We start from the raw sequence: 13348 nt of genomic DNA, 5'->3' as shown, positions 1-13348 counted from the left end.
AGACCCGGTCTTATCTAACATAATATAAGGTAAGACCGGGTCTTATATTAATTTTTGCTCCAAAAGATGCATTAGAGCTAATGGTCTGGCTAGGTCTTATTTTCGGGGAAACACAGTATGTCCTGAAGCACTATAAGTATAAAATAACAAAAGCAAAACTGAGATGTATAATAGTACTTTCTGTTAAATAAATAAGTAGCGAAGACCTCACTGAGGTGAGCGGAAAATAATAAAAGAAGAGGAGGAACAAGAGATGAAGGAAGAAATAGAGCAGAAAAAAAAAAGAAAAGGAGGAGGATAAGGAGAAGAGAGGAAACACTTTAGCTATGTTAAAATTAGTGCAGTACAGAAGTGTTCTAGGTCTTTGGAGTCACAAAGACCTGGATTTGGATGGCTTTTCTGCCACTATGACCTTGTGCAATTTATGTTACTTTTCTATGCCTGAGCTTCCTTATTCATAAAATAGGGATAATTATAGCACCTACGCTTTTATACGAGTATATAAAACATGTAGTACTTGGGACATAATAAATATTCAACAAATTTTGATATCTGTGTCTATTTAAAACTGAGCAAAAATATGTTTCAATCACTTTGCTAAGCATTTGAAATAAATGTACTTATGTATCTAACCAAATCTATCTGTGTACACTATCTTATGTATGTATATGATGTATCTCATCCTCCTATCCATCTATCCACCCTCCATTTTATTCTCTTCATTTACAAGTAAGGGAATGAAAGCATAGGAGATTAGATCAACTGTCTAAGTCACACAGTTAATTAGTAGAAAAGATAGAAATAAAATCTTAGGTCTTTGGCTTGCAATCAACTATTCTTGAATTGTTAACTACTTTTTGTCTGACTAAAGGTAATTTTTAATGCATTTTAATTATTTGCCTGTTGATCTCCACAACAGGCAGCCTGAGAAGAGTACACTTCTGGAAAATAACTGAACTACTCGTTTTTGGCCATGAACATCAAGATTACTAACAGTCTCTCTGTACATGTTAATATACTCATAAAAAAAAGTACACACATCTGAATTATGAATTTCTTACCTGGTCCATTAAGAAAGTCTTTAATTTGTAGCATCACAAGGGAAGGTGGAATACCACTTTTGCTGTCTAGTTCTCCAGGCACTGTCTGTAGCCAAACTGTGCAGTAATCAAGGGCTTCTGGCAGAGTCTTTCCAGGATCTAAAGTGATAAAATTGAAATTAAAAATATCAGTTAGATCACAAACATCTCATTTTGGTGTAAGAGTTTCAGCTGATAAACAAGAGGAAAAACTGGTCAATTATAGTATGTACCTTCATTGATTCATTTGTTTGTATACATACAACACACAAGTACTTGTTTGAAGAAAGAGAAGCTCTCTCTATACAAGATGGAATGATGAAATTGTATTTTCTAGAACCAGTCCAAAAAGGAAAAGACATTTCAAATCTTAACTCATCACCTTTGAGTGAAGGTAAAGCTTCTGTACTCTGAGCTACTGACTGTTAACAGTTGAATAGTTGGATTTCTTTTTTTTAAAACCGGATGTTGGAAACAAATTAAAGAAAACAGTGCAACCTTTTCAGTTAAAAAAAAAAAGGTATATACATGTTCAAAGAAGCAGTGGATTAGTACTACTTAGGGGTAATTTGATCTGTTTCAGAGTTTTACTGACATTACAATCACTTTTTACTGCTAGGCTTTTGAAGTTAACTTCAGTAGCTTTCCCATAACCTTTAATGATAAAAATTGGTCAATCTTTTAATAGTCCCAATTATAACTAAAACTTAACATTTTTCTGGTTTAACTTTTTATATTAAATACTGTGTATTTTTTTCTTTTTTCTGGTTAATATTGTATGTATTTTTAAAAAGCATTTTTTAGCTATGGATGATGGCAAACAGAATTTTCTTTTTAATGCTTAGCAAGCCACAGTTTTTATTGAAATAGCTCTTTAAATAAAAACGACTGCTGTATCTTGGCATACAATGTAGTACACTTTTTAAAAACTTCTAAATATTCACAGCTTTTCTTTAGTTTCAAGATTGCTTTACTCTCTGTGTTTTAATGGCCTCTGAATGTCAATTTTATAGGGATGTTCTTGCCATAGAGTCCATCTATTCCATTTTCAGTTGATTTGAAATGTGTTATTAAAGTGTTATTTATTTTAGGTTTTATTGATTGGATTGCTTTCAAGAATAGCATTTACATACAGTGTATTATATTCAACATATGGTTATATAGTATTACTGTCATATGTGAACTGGGCATATAAATTCTGCCTTGGAATTTGTATTTCCTGACCTTATCATGTGATTCTTATGAAATTTGGCACATATGAACCTTTATGTGATTTCAAAGAAAACACTGAAAGCAATTGATCCTGACGTTAGATCTATGTGGTAAAGATCAAACACTAAACTAGTGCATTCTTCTCTTTTTTATATGATCAGTGAATTTAAAGCAGTGAGAATATGCATAGTAGATCCATTACATAGTAACACTATACTAGTCTCTCTTTTAAATATAATGGTCAAGTCTGGTGAAAGGATGGCAAAAGTTTGTTGCTGGTAGGATCCATAACCAGTCTGTAGGAGCTACATAACCTGCTAAGACCCGAATGTCTATTTCTAGGGCCTCACCTATGTAGCCATCATCAAGAAGCTTTTATTATAAAGTAAGTGGTACTGTACCAGACCTATATGAGGAAACGTAATTCTTTATTGTGAGGAAAATACAATTTAGAGAGAGAATAATGATATAATAGAGAAAACAGACATAAGTGATGTAACTAAATAATGACCAGAGATGAATTCAATTGATGTAGAAATATTGATGATTTGTAAAAAACTGGCAAGTAAAACTTGGGTTGATAAGTAAAACAAGTTATAGGAATCACATATCCAAACCTGTATGACAGGAAAGGGATATCATTAATACACAGAGTTCATATAATCAATATTGATACTAATAGAAACATGGGTAGTGGATAGACAAGCAATCATTAAATGAAGAAAATGAACAAGAAGCAATACATGAAGAAAAACAAAAGCATATAAACATTAAGAGATATTCAATTTTAGCAATAATCAATGAAAACATCTTTTAAAATAAGTAGCATTTTTCCCCTATTAGATCGGCCAAGACAAAAAAAATGAATCCTTTATCCCTCTCCTTCTCCCTCTTTCTCTCTCTCTCTCTCTCTCTCTCTCTCTCTCTCTCTCTCTCTCTCTCTCTCACACACACACACACACACACACACACTCAGACACACTCATTGTAGAATTGTTTATCATAGCAAAAAGTAGAAAACAACCTAGCTGTTCATCAACAATGTTTAAATAAACAGTGGTAATCTGTACAATTGTTTAAAGAATAAGAATAGCTATACTGACATAAGACAGCCATTTTGTATTGTTAATAGTAAAAAACAAAGTAGGTTAAGCATTTTTTCATTTACTGGACATTTAAAATTCCTCTTCTACAAAATACTTATTTATTCATTTTTCTATTGGGTCCTTTTTCTTACTAATCTGTAAGAACTCCTTATACATTATGGGTGTTAATATTTTGTTTGCCATGTATAGCAAATGTTTCCTCTTGGTATGTTAGTTGTCATTTAATTATATCCTGTTGCTTTTGCATGCATACTTTTTCTTATAGATGTGGTAAAAATCTATTAACTTTTGTTTTATGAATTTATCCCTAGTGATTATATATTTTCCTGTAGTTTCTTGAAGCATTTTTAGGATTACTTATTTATTTACTTTTTACTTTTAGTTATTTAATCCTTCTGGAGAGCACTGTTTTATGAAAAATTCAAAAAATCTGCTCAGCCTCACTATTAATCAAGCATATATACAAATTCAAACAAGATATACAAGTTTTCATTTATCAAATTAGCATATATTAAAAAGATTGATAATATCTTGGATGGGTGAGAAGGAGGATAAATGAATCCTCCTGTGTATGGTGGATAAGAGTGTAAATACAGTATTGTTGCATGGGTGGGGGGAGAGGGCTGAAAATGAGTATCTACCAAAATTCTAACATCCATGCCCTTGTAATCAGAAAGGCGATCTGTACGACTCTCTCTTAAAGAAATACTTATAAACATGTAGATAAATATCCAAATAAGTTGACTGTGCCATCATTTAATACATTAAAAATATGGGAAAAATACAACTAGACAGAGAAATGGTAAAATAAATTATGATTATACTATGAATACTATACACAGAATACTACTCTGGCATTATTCACTGTAGCTAAGACATGCAAACAACGTAAGTGTCTTTCCATGGATGACTGGGTAAAGATGGTACATATTTATTAACGTGGTACATATATAAGGAGTAGTACTCAGCCACGAGAAAAGACAAAATAATGCCATTTTCGACAACATGGATGAATCTGGAGAATAACATGCTAAGCAAAATAAGTCAGAAGGAAAAGGACGAGAACCATATGATTTCACTCATATGTGGGATATAAAATAGAAAGCAACAAACGAACAAACAAAACAAACAAAAAAACTCACAGACACAGACAACAGGGAAAGCGGGTAAGGGGAGGTTGAAGAGGGTAAAGGGGGTCAACTATATGTTGATGGAAGGAGACTAAACTTTGAGTGGTGAACACAATGCAATATACAGATGATGTATTATAGAGTTGTACACTTGAAACTTAACCAATGTCACCGCCATGAATTAAAAAAGATCGCTATGCTGTTAATAAAAAGAAGGAAATCAATATGAGGTACTGAAATAGAAGTTTCAAAATTTCTTGTGAAGTTAATAAAACAACGAAACAGGACACTAAATGTAATAAATTCAAATGTAAAAACCTATTTGCATACATACAAACATACACACACATACATATCTTTTCTAAGTAGTGGAGGATGATCGTCTTTATGATGATTCTAAACACATACTGATATATGGACCTATAATTTATCCAGAGCTGAAAAAAGAGAACTACATATCAATAATTTATAAAAATTAAAATAAAAGGGAGAGAGAAAAGCACTTCAAAGGATATGTGATGTCCTACCCTTCATCAACGTATAGACTGGTGAAACAGAAAATTCTGATAATATGAATGAGTGATTCACAGGTAGGGGAAATGGGTTTTATGCATGTGGCCTCTCTTTTTGTAGAAGTTAGAGGGCCTGGCCATCTACATCAGGGGGATACGACTTACAGAGAAAATAAACTAGCAATAGCAGGAAGCAGAACAGGAATTAGGAATTACGGAAAATGTAAAAGTCTAGGAAATGTATCCAAGGAAGCCAAAATTTCAATGACTATTTCCCAACAAAATATTACTCGCTTAATGATATTATTGGTTTCATTACTATACAACTAGTTAAAAAAGTACAGCTGTATTTATAGGCCTGATAGAACAGAATCATTGAAATTAGGGACATTCAGGGAAACACAGGTTGCATGGCTGATGTATGTATGACAGGGCTGGTGGCTACTCCCCCAGTTGTGGCTAAATTCTCTACTTTGAATATGCCTGTAATCATTGTGGTTAGATGAAGCAGCAGTAATAGCAGAGAGATGTCAGAATCCCAGAGAAATAGCTCAGGTTTGCAAGTCACTATTCAGTCCCTTATACTCTAATGGCTAGATGATGAGGCTCATGACTTCTAGACTTCCTGTACTATCTTCAATTTAACTTCTGAATTCCATCACCATGTCTAGAAAATAGGATACATATTACACATTCCTCAAGGTCAATATTGCTGGGAAAGCACCAGATAAACCAGATAAGGGTCAAGGAGCCTGTGAATATAATATAAATGGAGTGACAAATAGGGATGACTGGAAGCTCCTTCAGACATTGCTAGCTTGCAAACACCTATTTATTTGAATACAGGAAGCTCTCAAAATAAGCTCCTCCCACTGTTGATGAGCACATTTATGCTGTTATCTCTAATCTTAAGAAACAGGAGAAAGTCATATCTTATTGAGAGTAACAAAATGTGGGAAACGGGTCAGAAAAAATGACAAACTTCTCATAGCCATACATGTTGTTCAAAGTCAGCCAGAACTCACTTCAATAAGATACTAGTATTGATAAAGTTATGATATTTTCCCTCTGGGTTGACCTGGCCTCCCAAAGAAAATACTTCATCATATCATGTCACAAGAAACAACCAAAGAGAAGATTCATAAAGTCTCAAGTCCATTCCCAGTTTGATCAAGGTATTATTGGATTTAATAGAGACTTGATTCAGATTGTGTTCTTTGTGCTTGTGGATGACTTTGCTCTTCTTCACAAAACCTTCATTTAACTTAACTGCTGGGAAGGTCTTCCCCTGAATCTGATAAAAATGGTCTTTGTAGTGCTGCTCGTTATTATTATTTTTTAACTCTAAGCAATATTTAGTTAAGAATGTCTTTGCTTAACGTTTGAATTATATAAAATACAGCACGATTCACTATAGCCAACTCAAAAGGAAACTTTGAAAATAGTTTTTCTTTGCAATCTTCTCCTTGACACAAAAATTTGTTTTCCAAGTTCATTACAGAATAGCTGAATGCTATAGATTTTGTAAGCTTTATTATTACTTTGCTTTGTTTTACTATGTGGAAGGATATTTCTTTTTCACAACTAAGTTGAGTTAGGTCCCAATAAAAAGACATTTTCCCACAGATTTCGGTGGTAATTTCCTTTTTTTAAGATTGATATAACACTAAATATATATAAAGTGAAGTCCAGTTACTTTTACACCAGATACTTCTAAGTGTCTCATCATACAGACCAAAGTTTTAATTTCTCTTGCCATATAAAGAATTTGACTTTTAAAAAGCTTAGTACTATAGTAATCTGTTCATCTGAAAGCTAAATATCTGTAGTAAGAGGATTAAAGTGAGACTCTACACCAATATCATTATTCTTCCACATTCGTCCCTAACAGTTACTTTGATCAACCACAGGTTTACAATGGAGTTGATAATTCATGCCTCCTTCTGCTTTCTCTTGTCCACTGTTGTGCTCAAGAACACCTCACAAGTGGATTGGTGAAGGAAGGGCAGTTCCAGGTAAAGTTTCTGTTTGTGGAAGATGCAAGTAACTATAGTCCATAAGTTTTTGACCTCTTGATTCAATTTTCTCAAGATACTCTTGTCTTTTACATTTCTGTAGAAAATGAGTGCTACTTAAATATAGAACAATGTCAAGGAAACAAAATTTTCCTACGGTGGAGAGTTCTTGCAAATTTGTGTTACTGGAAAAAAAATTATTAATTGAAATTTGGGGGATGAGCCCTGAAAAATAAACTTCTGATTAATTGGGTTTTGGTGTACTCATTTTAACTATGTTTTCTTCAATAAGCAAGTGGTTTGTCGTCTTACTTCTGGTATTAGCTTCTTGCTGTATTAATCTGATCCTGTTGTTGCTTGCAATTCTGGATAACAAAATCATGCTCAATATTAATATCAACTTTTGAACTTACATCATGCCTTAAGTTCCAATCCTATTGATGTTAATGTTAACATTATTGATGATATACTAGGTCTGACAATTAAGTTCGCGAACTTGTTGCTAACCTTTTTTGATATCAGAGGGATTATTCATTATGAATTTGTACCAACTGGACAAACAGTTAACCAAGTTTACTATTTGGAAGTGCTGAAAAGGATGCATGAAAAAGTTAGACGACCTGAACTTTTCACCAAAGATTCATGGTTCCTGTATCATGACAATGCACCAGCTCACACAGCACTGTCTGTGAGGGAATTTTTAGCCAGCAAACAAATAACTGTATTGGAACACCCTCCCTACTCACCTGGTCTGGCCCCCAATGACTTCTTTCTTTTCTTGAAGATAAAGGAAATATTGAAAGGAAGACATTTTGATGACAGTTAGGACATCAATGGTAATACGACGACAGCTCTGATGGCCATTCCAGAAAAAGAACTCCAAAATTGCTTTGAAGGGTGGACTAGGCACTGGCATCAGTGCATAGCTTCCCAAGGGGAGTACTTCGAAGGTGACCGTAGTGATATTCAGCAATGAGGTAGGTAGCACTTTTACCAGGATGAGTTCACGAACTTAATTGTCTGACCTTGTATAATTAAAATTAATGTGTTTATTAAACTACTATTGTAGATTTAAATTTCAGTAACTTTCTGCTTTGATGTCATATCACATTGAGTTTTCTCTCTGATAGTAGTATATAACAAAAACATTGCAAATTCCTCAGAAGCATAAAATTAATACTTGTATGATGTATCTCTGCACATAGCCTCAAGATTTACTTCTGTTTCCAGTTCCAGAAAGTCCAGAAGGATCTACTGTTTGTTTGTTTTTTAAAGAAATGACAGACTATATATATTTTATTCACTTTTCTGCAGTCTTCAATGACCCGTTATTATGAGGTATAAGCATCGTGTAGTCTGCTATAGCTAATGAGCTCCGGCCTGTCCCAGACTGCATAGACCCACCATGGCATCTATGGCTGCTAAGGCAGACTGGTTCTCTTTGGCCTGAGGCACACAGGACTGTCATGTTTATGAAATAGGATTTACGTGATTTCTGATGAACTCTTGAGGGACAACTGGCAGGTGATATGATACGATCCCAAAGAAGAGGTTTATGAAATATTCTGTCACTGACCCAGGACTTACTGAACACAGACTTACTTTCAAGAAGCTTTCTCACATTTTGTTTTATAGGAGAATTTATGTCAGTTTTCACCAAGATAATATATAGGGTAATGAAAAGAATATGAACTTTGGAAGCAGACAGATCTGGGTATAAGTCCTGATTCTTTTAATTGGGTAAATTTAATTTTAACATCACTGAGTTCCACTTTTTGTTTCCAACATGGGGATAATGAACTAAATTGTGGGGTCGTTGAGAATATTATATTAGATAATACGTGTAACATGGTTTATATGCAGCACGTCACGATAGGAGTTCAATAAACAGTCACTATCTGGTTTCTTAAACAGAAACTCTAAACAAAATAGGAGTGTGTGTGGTATGTCTTTCAAGTGTCTACTCTTCCTAGTTCTTTTAGTCTTTTGATTTTGAAAAATCTTTTTTTACATCGCTAGTCTACAAATAAGAGGAATATAAAAAGTAAAAAATAAAAAGCTTTGCTTATTAGTGAAAATTATACCCAATTTTGATCTTAAAAAATTAGTAAACTTACTTATATTTAATTTTTAAAATAATAATTATTGAGGTCTGAAATGCTAGTCAAAATAGTTATTTCCTTATTTAATACTACTGGCTAGAAGAAATTACAGACCTGACAACTTCCCTGTACTTTGGTTCTGATAATTATAAAAATTATGCATATATTCTTATGTTCTTTCCCATCCCTTATAAATATATGGCCTACATACAGGAAGTAAATATCTGCAAGCCAAAGTAGACTCCATTTTTAAACTAGAAGTTAGAGACTGCTTTCCAAAGGAATCTGGGTATATCAACCTTTATACAAAGAAACTGAAATGACACTTTGAAATAATTTATAAGAAAACATGGTGAGTGCATCAGGATCTCGATTTCATACAGCTTTCTTTTTTTCAGGAAGATCAAGCAGAGTTCACAGCTAGCCAGAGCAGGGAGGGAGAAACTACCTAAACAGGAATCAGGGTAGTAAGTGAGGGCTTAGAGACTCCCTACTCTCTCACTTCATTGACAAGATGTTCCTAGATGGCCCTTTAGCTTAATCCTTTTATGCCCAGCCAAGCATACACAAAGGTATTTCTTTATAGAACTTGAATAAAATTTAAAGGAAAGAATTTTGGGAGGATCTATTTTACTGGATCTATTTGCCTTTATCTATGAAATTGATATTGTTAAAGCTCCCAGGGGGCCGTGGTTGTCCTTGGTTTTCGCTATGCTCAATGGCTGGAAGTATAACTCCCTGCAATGAGAGGTCGCTATCAGAACAGTCACCTTCTTACTACTGGACATGTAAAAGGCAAAGCTACAGGTTTACTGAATTTCTCATATTTTTCTAGATTTCTTTTATGATCCTTAGTTTAATTTTAAATGGCTATATTTTTCTTTTTCTTTTCTTAAATATAGTCACAGAAGCAAATGTAGTCCATGAGGCCCCTATAACGCATGAAACTTAAATTGTGAAACAACTTAGAGCCTTAAAACACAGTAACAATTCAATGTCAGGACAGCAAAATCAACCAAGAAACCAAATTCTAAATTGCTCTGGACGCAAGTTAAGAGCCACCATCTCCTGGTTGATATCTAGGCATTTGGTTAACTCCACACTTTTCTCCATGCTCTGTATTCTATACTTTGTAAGATGGGATGGGAAGGGGAAGAGGAGATTTCCTTGTCTGAAACCCAAGCCTAGACTTAGACCCCATTAGATGATAAAAGGATTCAAGTCGCTGCTGCGATGTGTGATCACCAGTGTCCACTGCCTCTTACTTTTAGAACCAAGTCTTCCATATCTTGCTAGAAGAAAGTGCATTCCTTCTGCTTAATGATGCTAAGCAACAGATGATATATATAAAATATCATTTTAATGAATTACTGTTAATTTATTTTCTGTGCTGTTCTGTGGTGCTCTGGATCTCTTTCCTATTTGGTTGTTTTTATGTTCGATTCTAATGTGGGTTTTAGATGTTTTACAGGACAACATCTGATTAAAATTCAGTACAAATAAACACAGGGTGTTGTCCAATAAAAAAAAAATGAAGTCATATATATCTAAGGAAGATCAGCTTAACCCCAATTGTAAGCCTCTTCTGTGCTCTGAGCAACTCTGGGTTCGGTAACACTGAGCCAATCCAGTGGCTTTACATGATTCCTCCCATTTTTCCTTCATTTTATGTAAATATTAGTTAAAATGGGTGTCAAAGGCCTGGGAAACTAATCTTTTCCTCATGTCCAAAAAAGAAGGTCTATTAAGCTCTCCCTTCTACTGCTAATAACTACAGAAGTCTTAACATTTCATAGTTCCAAGGCATTTCATAATTATTATCTAATTTGAAGCTCAAATTATACCATTAAACTGTAAGAACAGATATTATTATACCCATTTTAGAGATAAGAAAAGTAAAACACTAGGAAATTTAATTATTTGTACCAAAGAGCTAAGAACATTAGAGCCAAGACTAAAAGTAAAAATTTCTGATTTTCGTTCCAATGCCCTTCCTCATACATTAGCCCCTTCCCTCCCCCTTTCCTCTGGCTGGGTGACTTCTTATTCAACTTTCTCACCACAATTCTCCCTGAGTGATGCACTAGAGTACCTCTCATTTAACAGACTTACTTACTTGCTGATTCCTGTCAAAGTAATAATTTCATTTCACATTATTGGTCAGCAAGAAATGTTCCCAGCAGCTAAATTTTCAGATAAACGTTCAAGTTGTGATCATTATGACATTAAAGTCACAGGTTAATTCTAAGCCTTTCCAGAGACTTTAGCAAAACCTTTAATTCTAAAGAGACATGTAATTCAATCCTTCTCTTAAAGTCACAATAACTAAATGAAATCAAGATATGATTTATGAGGTGTAAGAAGCCAGTTTATGATTTTCCAACTGTTGGTTTACTCAAATGTCTTTGGCACATTTTCTACAGACCTATTCATGAAAGGGTAAAAAAGTAAATTATTGTAACTGAAAATTTTCAAACTATACAATAGCTATAATTGCACTGAAATGGTGTGCTTTTTTTTTCCTTGGCTGACTACAACCACTATTTTAAAATGAGCTTTTAAACATTTTAACAATGATGACAAAAGCAACAATAATAATATTAACATTCACTGAGCCTTGTGCTACACACTTAGCGAAGCACTTCATATACATCGTTTAATTCTCACAGCAACCCTAGGAGGTAGCTATTAGTATTATCCCCATATTGTAGATACAGAATTGAGATTTAGAGAGGTTAAATAATTTGTACAAGGTCACACAGCTGTAAGTAGCAGAGCTGGGGTTAGAACCCAAGACTGACTGCCTCTTGAGTTCTTATTGAACTCTATTCCAGGTTTGCCTCTTAATTGGACCTGAAGTCGTATCTGTAACATTTATAAAACTTTAAAATGCAAGAAGTGTCTCATACTAGAGATACCATATTGTGGATATTTCTGTCCTACATAGAAGTGTGTTATTACCTGCCTTTACAGTAAGATACATTTGAATCAACTTTAATTTCTGTATTAGTCCAGCTGATGCTTGAAAAATTACAATAACGTAAAGAAGATGCAAGAGGGCAGAGGCAATTGTTTTCAAATTGGTTTGGTAGTTCCTAGAACACATTAATAAGTAATACGATACTGGACTGACTGGACTGAGGAAGTATGGGGGTTAAATTCCCTCCGAATGGTTGAACTCCTTTACAATTGACCAGATGGCACAGTCATTTCTTCAAAAACAAACAAAAAACCCCAAACAAACAAGAAGAAAAATGACTTTTTGAGTCTGCCTTGGGCTGCATAGTTAAGATATGAGGCAATTTCAAATCTGGACTCCATTACCTTAAACAAAACAAATACCAAATTTTAAATATTTATAAACACATCTAATACGATTATGTTAAAAACATCTACATACATCTTTATTTAAATGAGAATTGCCAATAATACAGCTGCTACATATAAAGGTGCTGGTAGAAGCTCTCATTTCTGTTAGAGGCTGCTCCAGGTGAGAAGGGCATGAAAAAAACCCATTGCCACATTATTTTAATATTTTAAAATGAAACCTTTTAACTCTCATATGTATTATCTACCTGGACTAGAAAGAAAATCATTTATAGGTTATTAATATTAATAATCATAAAAGAAATTCAAGTTGATATTTTATACTTTAAAGAATCTGTTGTTTTTAAATTATGGAGAGTAAAACAAAGCACTACATATATACATTTATAGGTATGGGTGGCATAATTTAAGATCATTAAATTATGCAGATTGGGGATTATATTTTATCACCTGCAAAATTATAAGCAATTATCATCATTTTTATTTCACTTCAGGTTTCTAAAATAGATGTACGTATATGTATAATTATAGATTCCATTTATCATCTATTCTAGGTAGTGTCGTGCGGGGGACCCTGCTCGCTGCGCCATTTGTCATGAAGGGCGGCCTGCGGGGTCTCTGCTCCCGCTCCCCATATAAGAACGCAGGATATGGCTAGGCCAAAAAGGAACACCCACGGAGCCATAGGTAGGGGAGTCATACCACTATGGTCTCACTGGAGGCTGGGTTTACACGACGTGCGACCTGCTGTACGCTTTGCTGCCAACCGACCGACTCTCCTCCACTCTCCTCGACTTCCCTCCGTAGCCGCAGCAGTTATATTAGTGGCCAATGGCTCAATGGTTACAGCTGACGGCTATCTACT

General features: G+C 34.2%; 1 protein-coding gene across 8 annotated transcripts in view; it reads right to left on the bottom strand.

Annotated features, from left to right (window-relative positions):
- Nucleotides 1-13348, bottom strand: part of VPS13B (vacuolar protein sorting 13 homolog B) — a 719992-nt gene that overhangs the window by 192708 nt on the left and 513936 nt on the right. For all 8 annotated transcript variants that reach the window (XM_033126656.1, XM_033126657.1, XM_033126651.1 and 5 more), the window contains exon 35: nucleotides 1062-1199. In XM_033126656.1, coding sequence (XP_032982547.1) covers nucleotides 1062-1199 — 138 coding nt within the window. The remainder of the gene's footprint in view (nucleotides 1-1061; nucleotides 1200-13348) is intronic.

This window comes from Rhinolophus ferrumequinum, chromosome 14 (genome assembly GCF_004115265.2).
Source record: "Rhinolophus ferrumequinum isolate MPI-CBG mRhiFer1 chromosome 14, mRhiFer1_v1.p, whole genome shotgun sequence".
NCBI lineage: Eukaryota > Metazoa > Chordata > Mammalia > Chiroptera > Rhinolophidae > Rhinolophus > Rhinolophus ferrumequinum.
This window is presented reverse-complemented; position numbering and strand designations above follow the sequence as displayed.